Source organism: Zootoca vivipara, chromosome 12 (genome assembly GCF_965207765.1).
Source record: "Zootoca vivipara chromosome 12, rZooViv2.hap1.1, whole genome shotgun sequence".
NCBI lineage: Eukaryota > Metazoa > Chordata > Lepidosauria > Squamata > Lacertidae > Zootoca > Zootoca vivipara.
Genome location: NC_142595.1, coordinates 48543863 through 48569323, shown reverse-complemented (window position 1 = coordinate 48569323; position 25461 = coordinate 48543863). Strand labels below are relative to the sequence as shown.

At 48.9% G+C, this 25461-nt stretch overlaps 2 protein-coding genes across 3 annotated transcripts; one reads left to right on the top strand and one right to left on the bottom strand.

The window, feature by feature from the left end:
• Positions 1-1056: 1056 nt before the first annotated feature.
• Positions 1057-6006, top strand: EMC9 (ER membrane protein complex subunit 9). 2 transcript variants are annotated; one of them, XM_035134500.3, is made up of 6 exons: positions 1057-1136; positions 2507-2717; positions 3737-3813; positions 4760-4829; positions 5068-5162; positions 5473-6006. In XM_035134500.3, the coding sequence occupies exons 1-6, from the start codon at positions 1129-1131 to the stop codon at positions 5651-5653; spliced, it is 642 nt and encodes a 213-aa protein (XP_034990391.2). In that variant the 5' UTR covers positions 1057-1128; the 3' UTR covers positions 5654-6006. The 2 variants fall into 2 exon arrangements, with proteins under 2 accessions (XP_034990391.2, XP_088511362.1); XM_088655236.1 differs by having other exon boundaries at positions 1057-1272.
• On the bottom strand, positions 6002-22744 carry PSME1 (proteasome activator subunit 1). The gene is made up of 11 exons (XM_060281864.2): positions 22549-22744; positions 21830-21862; positions 21006-21068; positions 19415-19516; positions 17813-17876; positions 16924-17021; positions 16643-16711; positions 13780-13847; positions 8494-8548; positions 7345-7431; positions 6002-6282 (listed from the first exon to the last, which is right to left on the bottom strand). The coding sequence occupies exons 1-11, from the start codon at positions 22585-22587 to the stop codon at positions 6202-6204; spliced, it is 759 nt and encodes a 252-aa protein (XP_060137847.2). The 5' UTR covers positions 22588-22744; the 3' UTR covers positions 6002-6201.
• Between the last annotated feature and the right edge of the window lie 2717 nt (positions 22745-25461).

Here is a 25461-nt window from a genome sequence, read left to right as displayed (position 1 = left end):
CCCTCCCCTCATTTGGTTTTCTATTCAGTTCTTATCTCGCAGTTCCTTTATTCCACCCATTTAAAATCAATTTGTAGGATTTATTTGAGTCCTGCAAGTGTCTTTAAACTTCTACAGTTCTTTTCCATGTAATCCACAAATTTACTCCAGTCTCTTTGGAACCTTGTTTCTCCCTGATTCCGGATCCTGCTAGTCAGTCTCGCTAATTCTGCATAGTCTATCATTTTTGTCTGCCACTCTTCAATTGTCAGTAAATCCTGAGTTTTCCATTTTTGGGCTAACAAAGTCCTTAAACCCAGGCGCCCCTGACACAATGCCACACTGGTTCCCTTTCTTGTTACACCTGAACATAATGGATCAGTATTTGGCTAGGAGCTGCTTGAAACTCAACAGGTGCAGCTTTTCCTAGGTGGTACTGATTGGAAAGCAGCATCCGTTGAATTTCTACCTGTGTACTATTAAAAACATAGGCTCTCTATGGGGATGGGGGGGCAGCTTTGTATGTGACCCCCTATAATATATTTCATGCTTATGAGAGAATACTACTTTACGTCTAACTTCCGGGTTTGGGGAGTGCAGGAACCACTCTAGCATATTATTTTATGGTCCTGGGAAAGGGAGAAAAATGACGCCGGCAAAAGGCTAGAGAGGCACAAGCCGAGCTTCCGGTAAACGCTAAAAGCCGTCATTGGGCATGATTCTTTATGGGCAAGGAGTGGCGATGCTCTAGAAACCGTGACAACTCTGTGGTTGGCAGCCCCTCTGCATTGGAAATCACGGGAGAGGGCGGAACCATAGAGGTGCGAGTTGCCGAAAGGCGGGAGTGGCCTAGTTCAACACGAGACCGGAAGCGGCTTATAAGTCGGCTGTGGGGAAAGGAAGCCGGCTGATTTCACAAGGCGCTGAGTGGGAGGAGTTTAGTTGTGTGGCTTCCCCCCTCCCTCAATTCAGGAAAAGGTCCGGCCAATGGGAGCGCCCTCACCGGAAGGCGGCGACCAATCAGAAGCGTAAAAGTGGACGTAGGCGAAGAGCGCGCCGTGATTGGCCGCGGGCGTGGCCAATGGAGGAGCTTGGAATGGACAGGGTGTTGTAGGAGGGGGTCTTTGAGCAGCAACCGCCTGGGCAGGCATGGAAAGGTAGGTGAAGAGGGGCTGGCGTGGCTGGTGGGGGGCGCAGGGGTTCCCCTCCCAGGGGTCGCCTTCCTCCCCACATTTCACTCCTCTAAGCCTCTTGGCAGCATGACGGACAGCCCTGGGGAAGGGGCGCTCAGGGGTCAGGACTGGAGGGAACCTGCGCGGGGGCTGAGGGCGCTCGTGGAAGTGGGCCTGGGGGTTATGGGGCTGCTGAGGGGAGCAGGGCAGGGTCAGGCCACGGGCCCCCGGAAACACAGCTTTGGAGGCTGGGGCAGAGAGAGCAGGCTCAGTTATCATCATTATTATTCCGATTTATACCCCACTTTTACTCCAAGGGGCTCAATGTGGCGTATATGATTCTCTCCCCCCCCCCAATTTAATCTCCACAACAACCCTGAGTGGCAGGCTAGGCTGAGAGGCAAGGACTGGCCTCCAGTGAGTTCCATGGCTGAGTTTCTAGATCAGAGCTTTCCAAACTTTTCATGTTGGCGACACACTTTTTAGACGCACATCATTTCGCGAAACAGCGCTCCAGTTTTACCAGGTTCAACTAACCCCTTTCCAGCCCCGGGAGGAGCACGATGTGTAGGTGTGTTGCGTTTGCGCAACACACCTACACACTGCAGCTGATACGCTGACGTGTCGCGACACGCAGTTTGGAAAGCTATGCTCCAGGTCCCAGTCTGACACTCTCAAGCTTGGGTCCCCAGCTGTTGTTGGACTACAACTCCCATCATCCTTGGCTAGCAGGACCAGTGCTCGGGGACGATGAGAGTTGTAGTAGTACATCAGCAGCTGGGGACCCAAGTTTGAGAAACACTGCTGTAACCCTTACAAGACTCTGGTTCTCACTTGCATCAGGATGCCTTTTAAGTCAGAGATTGCAGGGGGGCCCAGGTGGAGAGACTTTGTGGCCCCCAGGTGTTGCTGTGGCTCCCCATCAACCCCAGCCAACATAGCCAAATATCAGGTCTCTCTGCACCAGGTTGACATCATTTTGTGGCAGAGGGAGCTTGCCCTCCCCAGCTTCCCACTTTCCTCTAGCACTTGTGTGTGTCATGTTGCATTTGCCAGAACTTCCACTAGGCTTTTCTGAAAGGTCCAGTTCCCTGCCTTCTGCACGGAAGAAATATCGGTTTGGGAGGGCATCAGGATGTGTGGATGGGAGATGATTGGGGAGGGGCAGGATCTGGATGTTGCGGGTATCAGAGAGCTGTTGTGAAGCTGAGGGAAGGGCAGATGAGATCCTCGGATATTGTGGGAGAAGGCAATGAATGGAGAAAAAGATGGGGTTAACCAGTTTCTGGGATAATGGTGTATTAGGGAGCACCTGTGTTTCAGGATGCAGAACTGACCGCTCCTTTGCTCGGCAGGATGGGTGAAGTGGAGATCTCTGCCCGGGCGTATGCCAAGATGTGTCTCCATGCTGCCCGCTACCCCCACGCCGCTGTGAACGGGCTGCTTTTGGCTCAGAGGCGCCAGGCAACAGCCAGCCAGCCAGAATGCCTCTGCATTACAGACTGCATCCCCCTCTTCCACAGCCACCTGTCGCTCACAGTCATGCTGGAGGTGGCTCTGAACCAGGTATGCCCTTGGAGGATGCAGATAGCAGAAGGGGGGACCAGAAGGCCACTTTAATCAAGGAATGAACCAGTTGGGCAACCCAGGGGTCGGGAACTTCTGTTTGTCCAGATTTTCTGGGCTACAACTCCCCTCGTTCCTGATCAGAAGCCATGCTGGCTGGGACTGGCGGGTGTTGAGCCTAGCAACACTAGAAGGCCATGGGTCTCTCTCCCCCCCCCCTCTCCCCAGTGTAACCTCACACTAAATATCTCCCCCCCCCCCAAATAAATAAATAAATAAATAAATCATTAACTGGTGGGGATTATGTAAGGTCACAGAACTGGCTTCTTTTTCTTTCTTTCCATCTTGCCTTTTAGTCTGAAATGCCCAATTGCAATAGAATGCAGATGACTAAAGCTATATTAAAGCAATATTAAAAGCTTCCTTTAAATGGGGATTTTCTATGGCACAAGTGGGTCTTGAGCTGAATTGTTTTTAAGCGATTGCATCTCAGGTGTGCAATGAGGACTAGTCCTAGCTCAGATGGAAAAAAAGAGAATCAAAGAGGGTTGTAAGAGACAAAAGCAACTGTTTATTCTTAGAAGCAAAAGGTGTCTTGCACTTATAGGAGATATGACCCCCTTTTTTCCCAGGTCCCAAATTTATACCTTTCTAGAATGGTGCAATATGCGATGTTAGCTAATTAAAAGCAAAGCACCAGAGTGCTACTCATTCTTGGAACAGATCCATTGAAACTAAAGGACACAATTACCTTAGGTCCATTAATTCCCATGGCTTTATGCTTGGCTACAAGTGACTGGGCACTGCCATAGCTCAGTGGTGGAGCCTCTGCTATGCATGCAAAAGGTTCCAGGTTCAGTCTCCAAAATATCCAGGAAGGGCTGAGATCACCCCCTGCCTGAAACCCTGGAGAGCTTCTGCCAGTCACTGTAGAAAATATTGTGCTAGGTGGACCCCAATGGTTTGATTCCGTATAAGGCAGCTTCCCATGTTCCTATGAATTTATATGTCTTTTGCAGGTTGACATCTGGAGTTCGGAGCTGGATTTGCTCCTTGCTGGCTATTACCAAGCCAACTCTGGGATGGACGACAAGAGGTAAATCTGGGGAGCAGAGTTTGGTTAGTTAGTTAGTTAATTACTTATACCCTGCCCATCTGGCTGGGCCTCCCCAGCCACTCTGGGTGGCTTCCAACAGGATATTAAAAACACAATAAAACATCAAACATTAAAAGCTTCCTTAAACAGGGCTGCCTTCAGATGTCTTCTAAAAGTCACAGGTAGGTAGCCATGTTGGTCTGACGCAGTCAAAACAAAATAATAAAATCCTTCCAGTAGCACCTTAGAGACCAACTAGGTTTGTCATAGGTATGAGCTTTTGTGTGCATGCACACTTCTTCAGATACACTAAAAAAAGAAGTCACCAAACAGAAGTATACCCTCCCCACCCTCTGACTATACATCGGGTCTGGTGACTTCTGTTTCAGTGTATCTGAAGAAGTGTGCATGCACACGAAAGCTATGACAAACCTAGTTGGTCTCTAAGGTGCTACTGGAAGGATTTTTTATTTTGTTCTAAAAGTCAGATAGTTGTTTTTTTCCTTGACATCTGATGGGAGGGCGTTCCACAGGGCGGGCGCCACTACCGAGAAGGCCCTTTGCCTGGTTCCCTGTAACCTCACTTCTCGCAGGGAGGGAACCGCCAGAAGGCCCTCGGCACTGGACCTCAGTGTCTGGGCAGAATGATGGAGGTGGAGACGCTCCTTCAGGTATACTCGACCGAGGCCATTTAGGGCTTTCAAGGTCAGCGCCAACACTTTGAATTGTGCTCGGAAATGTACTGGTTAGAGCAGGCATCCCCAAACTGCGGCCCTCCAGATGTTTTGGCCTACAACTCCCATGATCCCTAGCTAACAGGACCAGTGGTTAGGGATGATGGGAATTGTAGTCCAAAACATCTGGAGGGCCGAAGTTTGGGGATGCCTGGGTTAGAGGCATCCCTCCCCCTTTAACCTGTTCTTTCCCTTTCTCTCTTCCCCTGCAGCGCTTCTTTCCTCGCACAAAAGACTGCCGGACGCATTGCTGAACTATATGAGGGCGCAGTTCTTATCATGGTGAGAGCTGGGTTGGGGGACAACTGGGTCTGGACTATGTAGGGCAGAGGTGGGCAATCTATGTGCCCCCCCAACCAGATGCCATTGTGCAAAATTTTTAGACTTTCCCACCCGTATCCAGCACTCCTTTCACATCCTGCTTCTTACCACCTAGCTTTTACTTAAAGACAAGGCAGGGATGTCTCTCCCCAGAACTACAGAAACCTCACTGCATTCGCCATCTGCTTACTTCCCCCAGTTTGATAACCGCAAGTTCACGATAAACCCCCGGGTCCCTCCGGTGATCGTTCTGGAGCAGAAGGATCGGCAATGGATCCCCAAAGACAAGAACCTGTGAGTTCACCGCTATCTGTAATTTCTCTTATTTGCAAAAACCTCGTCACCATTTCAGTTTGCATTTGCCCTCCCAAAACAAGCTGGTTGCTCTTATTTCCATCTTACGGTTTGGGAATGAGCTTGCAGGGACAGCGACATGCCCAAGTCCAGAGGAGGAATCGTTGGCAGAGGTGGGGCAGGATCTCCCCAGCTCTCTCTGTGCAAAGACACTGGTTCTCCTCAGATCTTTACCCGAAGTGTCAGTGAGAGAGAATTATCTCTATCGAGCCCTACAGGTTTTTAATGCCCTCCTTCTGCTGGTTTCTAGGGTCATGTGGAGCGACTGGGAATCCTCTCGTCACATCTGCAAGACCCTCCTAGAAGACAAAGCTTACTCCCAGCTGGTGGATTTTGATGCCCACCTGGATGACATCAGAGAGGACTGGACCAATCAGCAGCTGAACACAAAAATTGCCCAGTTGGTATCAGTGGCCAATGGCAGTGCGTGAAGGAATCATAGCTCATCCGCAGCAGTTAAGAGAAGGGCCGTCGGAGGCTAATCTCAGACTGTTTCCGAGATGGCCGTAAAGAAACTGGATTTGCAGCTGGTGGGATTTTTGAAATTCCTGCAGAAAAGGACCTGGCCAAAACTATTTACGGTTGTGCAAAAAAAAGGGGGGGGACTCAAACCTTCTTCTTTTTTTGTCCAATTGATAATTTCGGAAACATGTTGCTTCTAGATACAGATCTGAATTTATTCCCCCCCCCCCTTTGAGAGATCCTGCACTTGTAGGAGATCAAAAGTTGTTGCTGCATTTATTTAGTTTCATAACATAATAAATTAAAAAAAACAATTGTCAAATTTAAAAACCTCTTTATTTCGAAAGTGAATGAAGCTGGTTGGCAGGAAGTTCCAGTTAACTGGATATCATTTGCAGCATTTTTTTTTTTTAAAAAAAAACACCAAACAAACCCAGAACAGGTTGTGTGAAATCAAGGCTGTACTTGGTGAAAGGAGTTTTTTCTTCTTCTTCTAGCCTGATCCTGGTGAGTTTGCTTAGTAGATCATTCCTTTGTTGTCATCGCGAGGCTTCTTAATCTTCTCAAAGTTCTTCAGGGTGATGTCGTAGACCACAGCCTAGGAAGGGCGAAGGAAGCGAGATATTTTGAAACATAGTATTTGTGGGTGGGGGGCAAACAGCCTACTTCAGCCACATGAGGTGCAAAAAACTAAGGAGCAGGTACATGAAGCTGAGGAGGAGATAGACATTTGAGCACACCCACCCCAAAACTCCCTCCCCACTAGCACATTCTCATTCTCTGGATCCAGGAAAACAGGCGCAACAGGAATTTACTATACAGTGGGCCCTCTGGATATGAATAAAATTCGTTCCAGGGGTCTGTCCGCAACCCGAAAAGTCCGTAGGCAGAGGTGCTAGTTATCCACAGGGTCCCTTGTATTGCAGACAGAGCTGAGGAATGCAATTCTGTGTTAGTAAATAAATGGCTAGACTCAAAATACCATAACTCAAAAGTCAGCCACTGCAAAACCTGGAGCAAACAGGAGCAGGAAGAAGAAGAGGAAGAGTTTGGATTTGATATCCCGCTTTATCACTACCCGAAGGAGTCTCAAAGCGGCTAACAATCTCCTCCTTTCCCCGCCTCCCCCACAACAGACACCCTATGAGGTGGGTGGGGCTGAGAGACTTCAAAGAAGTGTGACTAGCCCAAGGTCACCCAGCAGCTGCATGTGGAGGAGCGGAGACGCGAACCTGGTTCCCCAGATTACGAGTCTACCGCTCTTAACCACTACACCACACTGGCTCTACTTCATCGGAGGTGTCGTTAACCTCTGGAACTCAGAGTCACAGGATGTGCCTGTCTTTTTAAAGAAACGTCATTTGTGGTAGGGTCCATGGAAGATGAGCACCAGAAGGGTGCTGGAACTATTTGTGCTGAAGCTAAACCACTGTGGCGGGCTTGCCCAGACTTTTCGATGGAGACAGGTTGCGAGGAGAGCAGGCTAGCTGGTGCCTACTCGCCTATCGTGAGTCAGCCTGTACCATGCAATGAATCGAGCGTTGCACATTCATGTTCCTTCCTGCGCATCAGTGCTCTGCTCATTCCTTGGATCCGAATGGCAAAAAGGCGAGCAGCAACGCAGATTTGCCCCCCTTAGCCCCGCAGCGCGATCACTCACGTAGATGTTCCTAAGCTCGTTGATCATGTATCGGATTTCGGCATACTCCGCCTCGTCGATTTCATGCACGAGTTGGCGGTAGTCGCCCTGCGAGCGACAGAGGAGGGAGGCGGGAAAGTCAACGTGAGAGATTCAAAGAACGCTCCCGAATACCAAGTAGCAAGGGAGGGAGGGTGCTCTCGTGATCAGGTCCTGCCCTAGGGTCTCCCCGCAGGCCACTGAGGACACGAGGCTGAACGAGATGGGGCACTGGCCAGATCCCAACGGCCGCCTCCTATGTTACATACAGGTGAAACTCGGGAAAATTAGAATACCGTCGAAAAGTGCATTTATTTCAGTAATGCAACTTATTGTTTGTTTATTTATTTGATTTTTTACAAATGCTTTCTTTTGGAAATTCCACACTAATAAAGCAAACCGTTAAAATAGAATCATAGAATCATAGAGCTGGAAGAGACCACAAGGGCCATCCAGTCCAACCCCCTGCCAAGCAGGAAACACCATCAAAGCATTCTTGACATATGCCTGTCAAGCCTCTGCTTAAAGACCTCCAAAGAAGGAGACTCCACCACATTCCTTTGCAGAAAATTCCACTGCCAAACAGCTCTTACTGTCAGGAAGTTCTTCCTAATGGTGGAATCTTCTTTCTTGAAGTTTGAATCCATTGCTCCGTGTCTGCTTCTCTGGAGCAGCAGAAAACAATCTTTCTCCCTCCTCCATATGACATCCTTTCATATATTTGAACATGGCTATCATATCACCCCTTAACCTTCTCTTCTCCAGGCTAAACATACCCAGCTCCCTAAGCCGTTCCTCGTAAGGAATCGTTTCCAGGCCTTTGACCATTTTGGTTGCCCTCTTCTGGGCACATTCCAGCTTGTCAGTATCCTTCTTAAACCTCGCTATTACATTTCATTAATTACATTCCATTTATGATTGACCCGCCTAACGACAAATAATTACAATTACAACAAATAAAGGCATATCTTGCTTTGTACATATGTCACGCATCTATCTCATATATTGGTTTCACCTTTTAAGTTGTGTTACTGAAATAAATCCACTTTTCGACGATATTCTAATTTTCCGAGTTTCACCTGTAACCTTTGGGCTGTTCCTGCCACATGACTGAAGCAGGAAGGAACTTACCACGTGTGGACTTTTGGCTGCCTTTGACACTGCGTCGCCCCGTTCAGAGTAATACCTGGGGAACAGGAAGGAGACAGAGCAGAAGTGAGTCAATACAGACATGAAGGTCTCCTCTTTTGAGGCTAGGCCCCCAAAGCAATGGCTTCAAGTTACAGTGGTACCTCGGGTTACAAATACTTCGGGTTACAGACTCCGCTAACCCAGAAGTAGTGCCTCGGGTTAAGAACTTTGCCCCAGGATGAGCACAGAAATTGGGGCGCGGCGGCAGCGGGAGGCCCCACTAGCTAAAGTGGTACCTCAGGTTAAGAACGGACCTCCAAAACAAATTAAGTTCGTAACCAGAGGTACCACTGTACAAGAAAGGAGACTCAGACTAAACATCTGTGTCCAGTTCTAAACATCTGTGTCCAGACTAAACACTGTGTCCAGTTCTGGGCACCACAGTTCAAGAAGGATACCGACAAGCTGGAACGTGTCCAGAAGAGGGCAACCAAAATGGTCAAAGGCCTGGAAACGATGCCTTATGAGGAACGGCTTAGGGAGCTGGGTATGTTTAGCCTGGAGATGAGAAGGTTAAGGGGTGATATGATAGCCATGTTCAAATATATGAAAGGGTGTCATATAGAGGAGGGAGAAAAGTTGTTTTCTGCTGCTCCAGAGAAGCGGACACGGAGCAATGGATTCCATCTACAAGAAAGAAGATTCCACCTAAACATTAGGAAGAACTTCCTGACAGTAAGAGCTGTTCGGCAGTGGAATTTGCTACCAAGGAGTGTGGTGGAGTCTCCTTCTTTGGAGGTCTTTAAGCAGAGGCTTGACAGGCATATGTCAAGAATGCTTTGATGGTGTTTCCTGCTTGGCAGGGGGTTGGACTGGATGGCCCTTGTGGTCTCTTCCAACTCTATGATTCTATGATCGGGAAGAACTTTCTGACAGTAAGAGCCGTTCCAACAGTGGAATGGTCTCCTTTGGAAGGAGATGGATTCTCCTTCCTTGGAGGCTTTTAAGCAGAGTTTGGATGGTCACCTGTCCTGGATGCTTTAGTTGAGATCCCTGCATCGCGGGGGGTTGGACTAGATGACCCCCGGGGGTCCCCCTTCCCTCTCTACCATTCTGCGATTCTATGACCTTTAGTTATTCAGCAGGCTGTTGCAAAGGCAGGAAGCAAACACTCTTATTCGGCCCTGGTTGAGACTGCGTTTGCGGCCCTGCACTCAGATCACCTCCTGAACACTCTGGGGGGTTTGGGGGTGGGGTCTGCAGCAGAGGAGAGACCCAAACACACCCCCTTGACCCATGTCCTGTTGCTTGCAGTGCTGACCCAGGAGAGAACTGGATCTGGCTAGCGGCCCAAAACCTTATCACACACACACACACACCGACTTGCTGTGGACTACGGTTGCTGCAGTTTCCAGCAATACCACACAAGGTGGGCTGGTTTGTTTTGCTCCGAATATGCTGAAAGAGTCACCCCCTTTCGTTACATCAGAGAGGCTGTTAACAGTGGCTTTCGATTCACCCTGTGGAAGTAATTTACTGCCTTATGAGTGCAGTAGGAAAGCTGCACCCCGACCCCAGAACTGACAAAGTGCAAGAGAGGTCAAATTTCGCAGGTCACCTTCCTTGCCCTGAAGCCCAGATCACTTTCAGGTTTCCTTTAAGTCCTCCTCGTCCTGATCCCCGGGCCTTTCTAGGTCATATGCCATCAATCTCAGAAAATCGCAGGGGGGGGGGAACCTCGCACCCAGAAGGCAAAACCACTGCCTTTCAATTTGCTAAGATAAATCGGCAGATGGAACGAAGAGAATTTGCAGAGAAAAGGGTACACAAGGGAAATTCATCATTTTCTTTTTAAAGGTAACAAGGAATGGCGGGGCGACAGGAATCGGAAGGACTTTTTTGGGGTGTGAAAAAATTATATGCACTCAAAGTAACAGGTACATGCCAAAAAAAACCCACCCCAAAACAACCCCCTCCCCCCCCCCAGGACAAGAAACACAAATGGACTGACCAAAAACCCCCACCACCAACTTGGTGCAATTTTCTGTTGCAGCACCTTTTTTTCCAAAAAACGATGATCTGATACACCTGTTTATACACCTGTGGTGTTGACAGCGCACAGCTCCAGGTGTGTGAGAGACGGGGGTTGCACCCGTGAAAAGGCTTGTGGGGGGGGAGAGAAAGTAGGCGAGGGTGGCGGAAAAACCAAACAGGTGGAAACTTCCCATTAAACTTTTCAAATCGGCACCCTAGGGATCACTAAAAGATTTCTGTTGCTTCCCGGGTCTCTTTTTTAAAAAACGAAAAACCTCAATGATGCATTGCATGGATTGTCCGCAGCCCTGTGACCTGGATTTTGAGTTAACAAGTTTCGGGCGTGTTTGCATCCACGCGCTCTCTCGCTTGCTCGTGCTCGCTCACACCCCTGCTTAACAACCAACCAATTTAGGGCACCCATGCAAAGTCCACGGTGCGAGCTCTCTGCCGCTCCCACATTTATAGCTCACCTTTGCTTTCTCTGCCCAGCTGCCAGGAAGCTGCTCAGCTCCACAGCAATTAGCTGCATCCAATACATTCTACATTTAAATCACAAACTCCACCCCCCCCAACTACCAGCACCAAGAATCCCCTGGGAACTATAGTGTACCTTTCAGAGCACTACAATTCCCAGCGGCCTTAACAAACTGCAAACTACGAGCAGGGCAGGTGGCCCTCAGTTCAGTCCTTGGCATCTCCAGTTGAAAGGAGATGGGAAAGGTCTCTGCGTAAGACCCGAGAGATCAGAGGAAGGCAACATTTTATATATTGCAAAACAAGGCAAGAGTTTTAGGCCTGGCAAGAGCAGCCAAGAAAGATGCCACCTCGTTTTCCGGCACGGCTTCCGCATCTTCCAGGGAGGCAGGCAGAAATCCAGCAGGTGAAGCTTGCCCCATCGCAACACACACACACCGTGCCGTAAAATAACTAACAAAGGGATGAATTTCAGCCCTTTGTGAAGCCCTGTGTGTGAGATGGAAAGAGCTGGCTCCTCTCCTAAATTCCACCTAAACATTAGATTCCACCTAAACAGTAAGAGCTGTTCGACAGTGGAATTTGCTGCCAAGGAGTGTGGTGGAGTCTCCTTCTTTGGAGGTCTTTAAGCAGAGGCTTGACAGGCATATGTCAAGAATGCTTTGATGGTGTTTCCTGCTTGGCAGGGGGTTGGACTGGATGGCCCTTGTGGTCTCTTCCAACTTTATGATTCTATGATTCCTCCTCCTCACAAGCATCTCCTTAAGGACTGGCGTTGCTCGGAGGACTTGATTCACCTGGGAGGGATCTGTGCAATCTTTGGATCTCAGGTCAGGGATTTTTAAGCCGCATGGAAGAGGAATTAGTTTCTTCTGGAGAGTCGGACAGGGGAGGGAAGGAGGGAACTGACTTGCCTCAACTCTACTTAGCAGTAAAATAAGCTCCACCAGCGAGGCTCTTTAGCTGACCTGTGTGGCCTGTTTTCAACTGATAATCTTATGATTTCTTACAATCCGCTCAGAGGTTTTTACTACAATCAAGCAGTATATAAATGCTGTTCAATAAGAACCTAATGAGAACCTGGTGGATCCATTAATTTGTCCAATCCCCTTTTTAAGCCACCCATTTTGGTGGCCATCATTGCCTCCTGTGGGAGGGAGTTCTGCAGTTTAACTACCGGTACATTCTGCATGAACAAGTCATTTCTTTAAAGGTAAAGGGACCCCTGACCGTTAGGTCCAGTCGCAGAAGACTCTGGGACAGGGGTCCCCAAACTAAGGCCCGGGGGCCAGATGCGGCCCAATCACCTTCTAAATCTGGCCCGCAGACAGTCTGGGAATCAGCATGTTTTTACATGAGTAGAATGTGTCCTTTTATTTAAAATGCATCTTTGGCTTATTTGTGGGGCATAGGAATTTGTTCATATTTTTTCTTAAGACTATAGTCTGGCCCCCCACAAGGTCTGAGGGACAGTGGACCGGCCCCCTGCTGAAAAAGTTTGCTGACCCCTGCTCTGGGGCATAGCTGTCAAGTTTCCCCTTTTCTCACGAGGAAGCCTATTCAGCATTAGGGAATTTCCCTTTTAAAAAGGGAGAACTTGACGGCTATACTCTGGGGTTGCGGCGCTCATCTCGCTTTACTGGCCGAGGGAGCCGGCGTAAAGCTTCCAGGTCATGTGGCCAGCATGACAAAGCCGCTTCTGGCGAACCAGAGCAGCACACGGAAATGGCATTTACCTTCCCGCCGGAGCGGTACTTATTTATCTACTTGCACTTTGACGTCCTTTCAAACTGCTAGGTGGGCAGGAGCTGGGACCGAGCAACGGGAGCTCACCCCGTCGCGGGGATTCGAACCGCCGACCTTCTGATCGGCAAGCCCTAGGCTCAGTGGTTTAGACCACAGCGCCACCTTTCTTTAATCTGCCCCAAAACTTCCAACATTCAAGCTTGATTGGCTGTCCAAGAGTTCCAGCCATATTGGGGGGGGGTTACTTTCCCCCTATCTACTTTTTGTATCCCATGCATAATTTTACAAGCCATCTCTCACTTGCATTTTCCTTAAACTTAAAAAGGCCCCAAATGCTGCAACCTTTCCTCCTAGGGGAATCAATCTGATAATACAGAAATAAATCAGTCCCTCTCAAGTCTAGGATGAGGGGAGTTTTAGCCCGAAACATAGAGGAAGTACAACATTGGCTACCCTTGTTTTAAAAGCATTTTTAAAAAGCGTTAAGAATGTTCTGCAGCTGTGAATTTTGCGACCGTGTGGATGACGGTACATCGTATTCTTGCCTTCCTTGTCCTAGGCTACCGGCCGAGGCTGATGGAACTTGTAGTCCAAAACTTCAGACAAGCACCAGCAGCCCCTGTAGTGTAGTGGTTAGAGCAGGCTTCCTCAACCTCGGCCCTCCAGATGTTTTGAGACTACAATTCCCACCATCCCTGACCACTGGTCCTGCTATCTAGGGATCATGGGAGTTGTAGGCCAAAAACATCTGGAGGGCCGAGTTTGAGGAAGCCTGGGTTACAGTGTCTGACGAGGACCTGGGAGACACGGGTTCGAATCCCCACTCAGCCATGAAGCTCACGGGGTGAACTTGGGCCAGTCACAGCCTCTCAGCCTAACCTACCTCGCAGGGTTGTTGTGGGGGATTAGGTGAGGAGCTCTTTGGAGAAAATTCGCCAAATTTTCCTCTTCCTCAGTATTTTTTCCTTTTAAACCAAACATAGGGAAAAGGGAAAGTTGGAAGTGCTCTGCCTCCGAATTCAGACTCACTTGGCAATCTGAGTCTGGAAAGTTTCCAGCTTTGTCCGAGCCGAGGTCAGCAGTTCATACACTTTTTCCTGGAAGAGGAGAGAAAGACGAGGGTTATAACACAGGAAGTTTCCAATGCGATGACAGAGTCCAAGGAAAACGGACCGGGAAACGTGGCAAGGAAGTCTTGGCTGAACAATAATTTCCGGGCCCAAAGCAGACTGAATGTCTATGTGACATCTCTGCTAGCAAAGGGGCTAGCAGTTAACCGAGGAGGATGGCAATGCACTCTGCACATGCTCAATGGCACACACCACCACTTTCAGATTCTCCCACTGATCTCTTGGGGTACGTGGTGCCCCAAATGCCAGCTTTCTTGATAGTGCAGAAGGTGAGATGGGAGTTTTGTTTTCCTATGAAGGAAAATCATTTGGGGGCTGTACTCCCTAGCAGGTAGAGTCAGGGCCAGTGGCGGGTGGAAGCAGAGCCGAAAGACGGCAGGGTCTCTTTCGCTCTCTATCTTTTTCTGGATGCAGGTAGGTAGCCGTGTTGGTCTGACGTAGTCGAAACAAAATAAAAAAATTCCTTCCTTTAGCACCTTAGAGACCAACTAAGTTTGTCACTGGTATGAGCTTTCGTGTGCATGCACACTTCTTCAGATACACTGAAACAGAAGTCACCAGACCCTTATATATAGTGAGAGGGTGGGGAGGGGTATTACTCAGAAGGGGGTGGGAATGGGTGATTGGCTGATAGGAGTGGTAAACCTGTTGACAACTGTTAACGATTGCAATTGGTCTTACAGGAAAAAGCAAGGGGTGAGATGGCTAAAAATAGCTTTATCATGTATAATGAGATAAGAATCCAATGTCTCTATTCAGACCAGGTTTCACCATGGTTTTAAGTTTGGTAAAAGGTAAAGGTAAAGAGACCCCTGACCATTAGGTCCAATCGCGGACGACTCTGGGGTTGCGGTGCTCATCTCGCTTTACAGCTTCCGGGTCATGTGACCAGCATGACTAAGCCGCTTCTGGCGAACCAGAGCAATGCACAGAAACGCCGTTTACCTTTCAGCCGGAGCGGTACCTATTTATCTACTTACACTTTGACATGCTTTCGAACTGCTTGGTGGACAGGAGATGGGGCCGAGCAACGGGAGCTCACCCCATCGCGGGGATTCGAACCGCCGACCTTCCGATCGGCAAGCCCTAGGCTCTGTGGTTTAGACCACAGCACCACCCGCATCCCTTTAAGTTTGGTAATGAGTTGCAATTCAGCAACTTCTCTTTCCAGTCTATTTCTGAAATTCTTTTGTAATAAGACAGCTACTTTGAGATTTGTATAGAATGTCCTGGGAGATTGAAATGTTCTCCTACTGGTTTCTCTGTCTTGTGATTCCTGATGTCAGATTTATGTCCATTTATCCTTTGGCGTAGGGTTTGGCCTGTTTGTCCAAGATAGAGAGCTGAAGGGCACTGTTGGCATTTGATGGCATACACAATGTTAGAGGATGAGCAATTAAATAGTCCTGAGATGGTATGTTGGATGTTGTTGGGGCCAGTAATGGTGTTGTCCGGGTGTATGTGGCAGCAAAGTTGACATCTGGGTTTATTGCAGGCTCTGGTACCAGTGTCCATGTTAAGTCTGGTGGACTTTTTTTTCTCTGGACTTACTCAAGCAACGAAGTAGGTGTGTCAAAAAGAGCCCCACGGCCCCAGGGCCCCAGGGCCCCAAATCCCTCCACTCCTCTGGCTTAGAGGGAACTTAAATCATTTGGGGTGGCACTGCTGAGGTCTGTCACCAAAAAACCCATTCCATAACTATATACCTGTGTGCCTGTACTAAAATTGAGACCTGGTCGTATACTGTATTTTTTGCTCCATAGGACGCACCTAGTTTTTAGAGGAGGAAAACAAGAAAAAAAATATTTTGCTTTCTTAATTGTCCTAGGCATAGCAGCCAACTCCTAGAGCCCTAGAGGCCTAGGTGCCTTTGCCCCCCCCCCAATTAAATATTTGAGGAAGCTTATTTTGCAAAGGGGGAAAGCTCCATTTTTTTTAGGATCAGCTCAAAGTTGTGCAGGTTTTTTTGCAAATGGTACGGTAAAAGCCCCATTTTGGGGGAAGTCAGCTCAGAGTTGTGCATCTTTTTTGCAAAGGGGGAAAGCTCCATTTTTAGGATCAGCTCAAAGTTGCTGAGTTTCCTTGCAAAGGGAAAAAGTCCTGTTTTTATGGGGTTCAACTCAACAGTTCTGCAGCTTCTCTAGGAAAGGGACCCGACCCATTTCTGCAGTTTCCAGACAGATAATCTAAACAGCCAGTCACATGTCTCCCTCTGCAGACAACAATTGAGGCCTAGGCAAGGGGCCGGGAGGGGAGCTAGCTCTCTTATCTCCCTCCCCGATCTCTTGCAATCAACTGCTGAGCGGGTTCCTCTTTCCCTCTTGTTAGCCTTTAGCTATTTCTTTCTTTCTTTCTTTTTAAAGAAAAAGCACAATCTGCCTTTAGCCCCTAGGCAATTCGGCTCCAGGGACCACGCACTCGCTCCATAAGACACAGAGACATTTCCTCTTACTTTTTAGGAGCGAAAAATACGGTAACATCCCATTTGGGCCCAGAAAAGTCACACAAACATGAGAACATCCTGTTCTCACAGTGGCCAAACAGATTCCCGTTCTGTGAGACCCATAAGTAGGACCCAAAAACAAGAACGCTCTCCTCTCCTGCAGTTTGCAGAAACTGGTCTTCAGAAGCATCATAATTGTATTATTGGTACCCTGGCCATCTTCTCCTCCAGGGATCTGTCTATTCTTGTTTCAACACTGTCAACAAACACACACACAGAGAGAAAAGGTGTTCAGGGAGACCTGTGGGCCCAAACTCACCTGGACCGCAACCCCAAAATTATTGCCGTCCTCAATGCGCGGCACCAGGAGTTGTAGCCACAGCGAGATCTGGGGGGAGAAGGAGGGAAGAGAGCACGAGACTTTGAATCTCAGGGTGGTGGGTTCGAGTTCCACGTTAGGCAAAAAGATTCCTGCGTTGCAGGGGGTTCGGCTGGATGACCCTTGGGGTCCCCTCCAACACTAAGCAGGGTGATAGGTCAGCATGTCTGGTTGTGCAAAGGGGCGAGCGGCATGTGACCCGTTTCCTCCAGACTCCTCACCACGTTCAGCTTCTCCTTCGTGCCCTGGATTTCGGGCTTCACGCGGTTCAGCAGGGCGGTGATCTTCTCGTTGTGGCAAACCGGACCGCAGGGGGGTGCTGGGGTAGAAGGAGGAAGAGGAGGAGAACCTCAGAGGCATCACGCAAAGGCCCACCCTCAAAGTGGCGCCAACAGACGCCATCTTGGAAGAGAGAGAAGCATGGAAATAAGGCCTCCTCTCTCAAGCAGTAGTAGAAGAGGCATTTCCCCTTTGTGTAAAAAAGAAAGGGGGGGTGGAGCTCTTCCAAGATGGCTGGCTGCCAAGAGTAATTGCCTTTTATTTATTTTTTAATAACCTTCTCCGGATTAAACGGGACTGGGGGCAGGCCTACGCAGCTGGTAACTGTGGCTTGTGGCCAACCAAGTTCTCCACTGAAGTGAATGAACCTATGTCAGCCATGCCCATTCATTTCAACGGGTCTACTTGGATAAAATCCAGTTATCTTTTCTTAGCCTCATCTTTCAACGGAGGCCTATCGTCCAAGGCCACCGCCTCTACTTGATAAAATAACAAAATCAACGAATAAAACAAATTTTATAACATTTCCCTCAGAGAGCTGCTATTTCCCAGAGTTCCCTGGGAAGGTGGGTTGACCGTTAAACCCCTCTGTGAAGGGGAACGGGGGCCTCCTAAGCACCCCGAACAAAGTACAGATCCCAGAATCCTTTGCGGCTGTTCAAAGTGGGGTGACACTGCTTTAAATGCATAGTGCAGACGGGGCCTGGCTAGTAAAACATGGCAGAATGCGGCCCACTGGGACAATTCAAGGCAGGACACCTCTCGCTCCCCATTTCCACAGAAAGGCTTCAGAATGTCTCCCTGCCAGACATCGCAGGGAATCCTGCGTACCTTTATCCTCGTCCTCCAATTTCTTTGAGTCCTTCTCTTCCTTTTTGGAATCCTTTTCTTCTTTCTGCACCAGGAGAGAGTGGGAATAAAGGAACGTGATCACAAGGGGAAGGCAAAAAGAGAATCACCCACCAGCACGCATAGTGTTGGAAGGGATCCCGAGGGTCATCTAGTCCAACCCCCTGCGGTGCAGGAATCATTTGTCCGACATGGGATTCGAACCCATGACCCTGAAGTTAAGAGTCTCGCGCTGCACCGGCTGAGCTATCCCAGCATAGAGGGGTGACTTTTTACAGCCTGAAGGCCACATTCCCTTGTAGGAAATGCCAAAGGATGCAGGATGACACATTAAGAGCTGTACCAAACTGTCATGGCTTCCCCCAAAGAATTCTGGGAACTGTAGTTTGCTAAGGGCGCTGAGAGCTGTTAGAAGACACACACCCCATTCCCCTCACAGAGCTACAATTCCCAGAGTCCCTTGCGAAGTGTGACTGACTGGGAATTGCAGCTGTGGGGGGGGGGACGACGACGACAGGGATCTGCTGACAACTCTCAGCACCCTTAACAAACCCGAAACAAACTACAGCTCCCAGAATTCTTCGGGGGAAGCCATGACTGTGATAACCCCAGTGCTTTAAAAGCATTGTGCAAATGTGGCCACAGAAACTGAGCTTCCTCCTCCTTTTTAGCAACAGATCGGAGAGAAAATGTCCTTTCTCCAGCCCATCACAGGTAGCGGGATCTGAACCCGCCACCCACCAGTCCACAACTGTTTCCCTGTCGCCTGGGAGTTTACTGATTTCCTTGGGCAGGGGAAGGAAACGGGAAAAGTGGCCTGCAAAGGAAATATATCCCTTTCTCTCAAGAACACGTCCTAACTTCCCTTCGGATCGCCTGAACGGAGAACGACAGAGTTGGCAGAAGCAAAAATTCTCAATTTAAGCCCTCCGACAAACCAACTAAGGGCACCATCGCTAACACATCCTAGAAGACACCCAGTGAAACATAATTATAGGGATGGGAGATCTACCTAGAGATTATGCTCTTCGTGACAAAAGGAACGGGGAAGGGAGAGAGATATAAATACCCCACAGCCCCTGGCATCTCCCCGTGGGGCAGGGAGGACTAAATTCAAAGCACTGCTTAGCAAGGAACGAAGGACGTACAGCTGTTAAGATCGGCTCCTTCCAGTCCTCCGGGCAAGAGAGGAAGGTATGAATTAAATGAGAGGCGTAATATTAAGGTCAACCACCCACAAGCGTCCAGTTGCACACACACACACACAAAGCTGGATGTGGAAAACTAGGGCACAAAGTGCCGCCCTCTCCGCTCGGGAGATGAAGGATCGAGGTTGATGATCCGCCTCGCAGGGTTGTTGTGAGAGCAGCCTCAACGGGAAGGTTTGGAGAAACGAAGGCAGGGAGGCAAAAGTTTGAGGCACGTAGGTTTCGAACGCAGCAAAAATACTGCACACGGAAAGAGCTTCCGTGTAGGACCAGAAATGGGGGACACCTGTGATTTGCCGGGACTGGATCTGTCGCTGCCCCACAATCTCGAAGGTCCAGACCCCCAGCCCCAACCCAAACCCCCTGCCCCACTCGCCTCCCGCTGCTTGCGACGCTCCTCGTCCTTCTTGGGGTCAGGGATAGGGATGTCTAATTCTACGCGGAGCGAAAGCAGGTCTGAGACATTCAGCTCGGGGGACTAGGGGGGGAAAGAGAGAGAGAGAGATGAAGAAACAGGCTTTGCAATTCCCCACTTCTCGTTGCTGCCCCCAACATCCGAGTCTTGGAGCAGGGTCTTCCTTTGATATTATTATTATTATTATTATTATTATTTCAGTTGATTGATTTAAAAGACCTTGCTTTTATGTTTTGCATTTTACCTCGCCTGGCCGGTTTGAGACTTTTTTCTTCTGTACAATGTGACCGAAAAGTGCAAATAATAAATGACAAGAATAATTCAATTTATTAGTCCCTTGGCGTATGATCATTAGAAGAGACTGCAGGATCAGGCCAGTGGCTCATCTAAGTCTAGCATCCTGTTCTCACAGTGGGCAACCAGAGGCCTGTGTGTGGGAAACCGGCAATCAGGATTCGAACTCAAGAGCCCCCTCTCCTCCTCTGGCTTCCGGCAACTGGTATTCAGAAGGATTGCTGCCTCTGTCTGTGGAGGCAGAGAATAGCCATCATAGCTAGAAGCCGCTGACGGCCCTCTCCTCCTCCTCCCCCATGAATTTCCCCAATCCTCTTTTAAAGTCATCCAACTTGGTGGGCCAACTCTGCCTCCTGTGGCAGGGAGTTCCATAGATTATGACCTGCAACTTTTTCAAGAAAACAAAGCCTAACAAATAAAAGGAAGGGGGGGGAACATGTTTAACAAAATTCAGACAGAACCCCAATGGAAAAACAGCGGTGACATCAACCAGCCGACAGCAAGCCATCATCACCAAATATCTGGAAATAGCAGGTCAGTTTTTAATCTGGTGTCAGAAACATGATAAGGAAAGAGCAACATTCTACATATTATTATTTCATATTATTTATTTGATTTCCAAGCCACTTTTCCTCCCAAACAGAAGGCAACTAGGAAGCTCTGTTGTTTGGGATTTGGTTTAACCTGCTACCATTTCTAACTGACCCCTACGAATTTCACCCAAAATCATCCGAGCTCCGCAGCTTGAACCTGCAGTTCACACAGGGAGGCCATTTTCCTGGTCTTCTCTCCCACGCATCTTCCTTCATGAGGACTAGTAGCTCAATCCTATGTGGGTCAGCCAAGAAGTCAAGTCCTAATGAGTTCCTCAGGACCTCCTCCCAGGAAAAGTATGTCTAGAATTGCAACCTGGAGTCAATTTAAGCCCAGTCTTTCAGTAGCAAGCAATCCTCTGTTCCTAATACTGTATTAGTTTTGATCCTTTCATAAAATTGTAGATCAACAGCCATTTCTGATTCTTTTCTTGTCCTCCCCCACATTGTTCCATTCCAAGCCCTTTAGATTTCAGAACTGTTAATTCTGAAGTGTCCAAAATCCCATTTGGTTCTCCCAAATCTCGGGGGAAATCTCAGCTGATCATTTGTGACAATCCCCTAGCCTCCAGTAATTTCCTATTTTTGTTTTAAAGGCTGGCTGCAGAAAACCATTTGCAACCCCCACGCTGCTTGCATTCCAAAAACCCACAAGGAAGTTTTACCTTGAGAAAATTACTGAGCTCCACAATCTTTTCTGGGAAACGTCTGGCAACAAGTTCTTCAGCCTTGGGTAGATAGAGGTTGCGGGGGAGAGAGAAAAGGGCCTTAGACAAGAGAAATATCGGAGGACAAGTGGAATGAAAACTCTGGCAGATTAAAAGAAAAGGGGGAAGGGAAACAGATGCACATTCGCATAACCGTCAAAAATAAATAAAAAATAAATGCAAAGTCACAGAAAGACGCTCCACTCTGTGGAGGCCTAAAATCTTAGCAACAAAGCTTATATTTGGTACTATGGTGGCTGGTCTCTGCTTACTTACTCGAAAGGAACTAGAATCTTGTGCAGTTTTGTGGTAAAATCCAAAGCAGGACTGTTCGGAAATTGAAATGTTCCAAAGATGGTTTTAGCTCCTTCTTATGCTTTAATTTTATGTTAAACCACTGAAGCTAAATTTAATTTTTTTTAAAAAAATAATTGAATATAAAATGAAAGCTATGACAGCGGGCTCAGAACTTGCCTAGAGGTTACACACATTGAGACGGGAATGTGGCCCCCAAAATCCCAAGCATGTGGGAATTGCACTCTGCACGTGCTCAGTGGCTAACTTTAGCTCCCTGTTGCTCTGGGGAGGGGGGTTTCAACCATGTCAGCCGAGGTAGGCTCTGGGGCAGAGATCCAGTTTGGTTTAGCCTTGCCTATTCCCCTTCCTAAAAGAATAAGCTTTGGGGGTGACTGTAGTAAAACCCACAGAGTTTCTGGGGTGCTGGAGGGGGGGAATAGTAAAGGAAAAAAGACCCTGTTGCAAGGTGGTTTTGAGCCTCTTACCTGGGCACACAGCTCCTTCTTGAAGGAGTTCACCTGCACAGCGGAAAGAGAGAGAAATGAAACGATGGATCGAAAAAATGTACAGAGTCAGGACAATAGCCGGATGCGTCTGGGCCCCACGCCAGACCCTCTGGGGCAGCGTCACCCGATCTCGCAGCGCACCTGTTGGCCTCACCGCTTGGTCTGCCGCCTGACGAGGCAGAAAACAGGGTTCCCACACAGGTGCCAAGCACCTCCATCCAGAGTAGACCAACCCACCTTTCCCCCTTCCTCCAAAGCTGCCGTCCTGCGAGTTTGGGGACAGGACTCAAAGCTCCTTCCCAATTTGGATTTGAAGTACCCCCCAAATCTCTCCCCCTTGTGCTCCCCATTCCGGGCAACCCCCCTCGAGCCCCCCCTCCCTTCTCCAAACCCTCCATTAGACAGGGCAAAGGTACCTTTGCCTAGAAGGACTGGTTAGAAACCCCCAACAGAGGGAGTCTTTCTTCCGTCCCAGGCTCCCCCCGCCCCCGCAAAAAAGCGAAAGTGAAGGGGAAACCTGTTGGATTTCCGCCTGCCGCGTTTTGAAAAGTGGCAGGAGACTTCCTCCTGGCAACATTCTGCCTCTGCTCTTGTAGTCTCCCCTTAAAAAAAACTCCCTAAAATTGAGACCCCACAAACACACCAGCCTCTCCATGACACCCCCCCTCTCTCGCCCTCCCCCCCTTATTCCACTTTACCTTTGCCTCGCACTCCGGGGGAACCTCCAAAGCAGCCATGGCGTCGGGCTCAGCCTGCGCAATACTGGAGTGGCGGGTTTTGGGGTTGCAACAACAACAGCGCTCGGCCGAACCCCAAAAAACCCCGGGAGGCGAAGTTGCAAAGCGGCGACGCGGGTGGCTGGGAGGGAGCGGCTGTGGCGAGTCAGGGCATCAAAGCGAAAATGAAAGGGAAGGGGAGGAGAGAAAGGTGGGGACGGAACGCGCACGGGGGCGGCAGGGACTTCCCACGGCTGGAAGGGGAGGGGCCCGCCAGGCAGCCATTCAACAGGGGCAGCTTCTCCTCCTTCTCAAGCAGCGCTGCCTGTTGCATCTCCGGCCGGGGTTCAAAGAAACTCAGCTGGCAGCAGCAAGGCTCGTTTTGGGGGGAACCCACCCAGATGGGCGGGGTATAAGTAATAAAATTATTATAATACTGTTATTGGGGGGGGGTGAGCATCTGCTGGGCATGCAGAAGGACTCCTGAAGTTCTGTCGTCAACTGAAACCCTGAGATGCTACCATAGCTGCCAAGTTCTCCCTTTTTTTAAGGGAAATTCCATTATGCTGAATAGGCTTCCTCGCGAGAAAAGGGAAAACTTGGCAGCTATGGACGCTACCAGCCAGTGCAGGCAATGCTTGCTGAGCTAAAATAAATACCATGTGTCTCAGAAAATAAGACGTAGCCATAAAATAAGCCGTAGCAGGATTTTTTAAGCATTCAAGGAATATAAGCCATACCCCGAAAATAAGGGTATGTACTAAAAAGAAAGGGGTGAGGGTGGGGGCAGAACTTGCCTAGAAGTTGCACTGTGAAACGGGAAGGTGCCCCCCCCCCAAAAAAATCCTGTGTAAGGCAGCTTTTTACACCCTCCCCATCTTTGAAGGAATGCCGGGGGGGGGGGGGAAATAAATTTTACTCTTTTTAAAAATAACTTTTTAATATACTTACACACCCTATACACCTCCAAGGAGTTCATGGTGGCAAACCATGGTTCTTCTGTCTCCTGCTTCCATTTTATCCTCACTGCAGCCCTGTGAGGTAGGTTAGCCTGAGAGAGGAGGACTGGAAGGTGGGGGGTTTGAATCTCTGTTTCTCCGGCCCTTTGGCACAGCCCGATCCGACCACTAGCCCACACTGCCTCCCGAGGATAGGGCTCCCCCTGCTTCTATGCAGCATGCACCCATTTCTGCCGCTGTCTGATACAGTGCACCTCAAACTTTGTGGAGTTTTCCAGCTGATTTTGCTTTTCAAAATGAGAGAGTATGCTAGGCCTGGAGGAGGAGGAGAATGCCCTGCCCATCTGACAGGGAGTATAATTCCTGACTCGAGATAATCCAACCAGCCAAGGAAGAGAAAACAAACAGGCCATTTAAAAAAATAGAATTATTATTATTATTTTGGTGGTGGTATGGGACCTGCCTTTCTCCCCTCTGCTTATGAACAAACATCAGCTGCCTTAAAGTTGCCACACTGGGACCTTCTGCTTTCGGCCAGTCTTTTCCCCAGCAGGAGAGACAGAGGCGGCTTGATTTCTGATAAACACAGCAGTCTTGGACCAGCAGGGACTTTGCTTTGGGGGCTGTTGGGAAAGATTGAGGGCACTAGGAGAAGGGGACGACAGAGGACGAGATGGTTGGACAGTGTTCTCGAAGCTACCAACATGAGTCAGACCAAACTGCGGGAGGCAGTGGAAGGCAGGAGTGCCTGGCGTGCTATGGTCCATGGGGTCACGAAGAGTCCGACACGACTAAATAAAGGTAAAGGGACCCCTGACCGTTTGGTCCAGCCACAAACAACTCTGGGGTTGCGGCGCTCATCTTGCTTTACTGGCCAAGGGAGCCGGCGTTTGTCCGCAGACAGCTTCCGGGTCATGTGGCCAGCATGACTAAGCCACTTCTAGAGAACCAGAGCAGCACACGGAAACGCCGTTTACCTTCCCGCCAGAGCGGTACCTATTTATCTACTTGCACTTCATGCTTTTGAACTGCTAGGTTTGCAGGAGCAGGGACCGAGCAACGGGATCACTCCATCGTGGGGATTCGAAACACCCACTTTCCGACCAGCAACCCAAGGCTCAGTGGTTTAGATCACAGCGCCACCCGCGCCCCTTGTGGGACATTAGCCAATATTAAACCAATGTATATCATGGGCTGTTTTTTTAAAAAATTAAAGCCCAATTATGCCAACACAGAACAACATTCTGGTACACCGAGTTCTCCGGAGGCTGTGTGCGCATTATGTGAAATTTGCACAAATTAGCCAAGTCAGCATTTAAGACAAGTTTACATGCAGACTCTATAGCAAGTTGACGTGGTTTTCCGAGCGCATCGCTCAGGGCCTGGCATGTCCACCATTTATTAAAATGGTGAAAGTCTGGCTCATTGGGAAGCAAACGGGACTCTGTATGTGCTCAGAAACTACTCGATCATATAACCTGTGCAGCGGAAGCAGTGGAAATGGGGATGAGGAGAGCCTTACAGGGATCTAGTCCTCAGTGAGGTGGTAGAAGAGTATATGATTTAAGAACTCTACTATTAAAGACACATGCTCACACACACATCACTTATTCCTGAGCCTAGATTCCCCCACACACACCAACTTCCTTTCCTGCCCTGCCCTATATTTAAAACAAATCTAAACAAACATGTAGCATCCAAAAAAGGGGAAACTATTTTAGATGTAGGGGGGAAACGGATAGGTCAGCAGAGCAGGCTGTGGGTTCGAGCCCCACGTTGGGCCAAAAAAAATTCCTGCATTGGAGGGGGCTGGACTAGATGACCCTGGAGGTCCCATCCGATTCTACGACACTTTTAAACACACAAATCATGTGAAGTGGTACAATTTGGGTCTGCCACCTGCACACGGGAAAAACGACACACAGGACAACAAAGA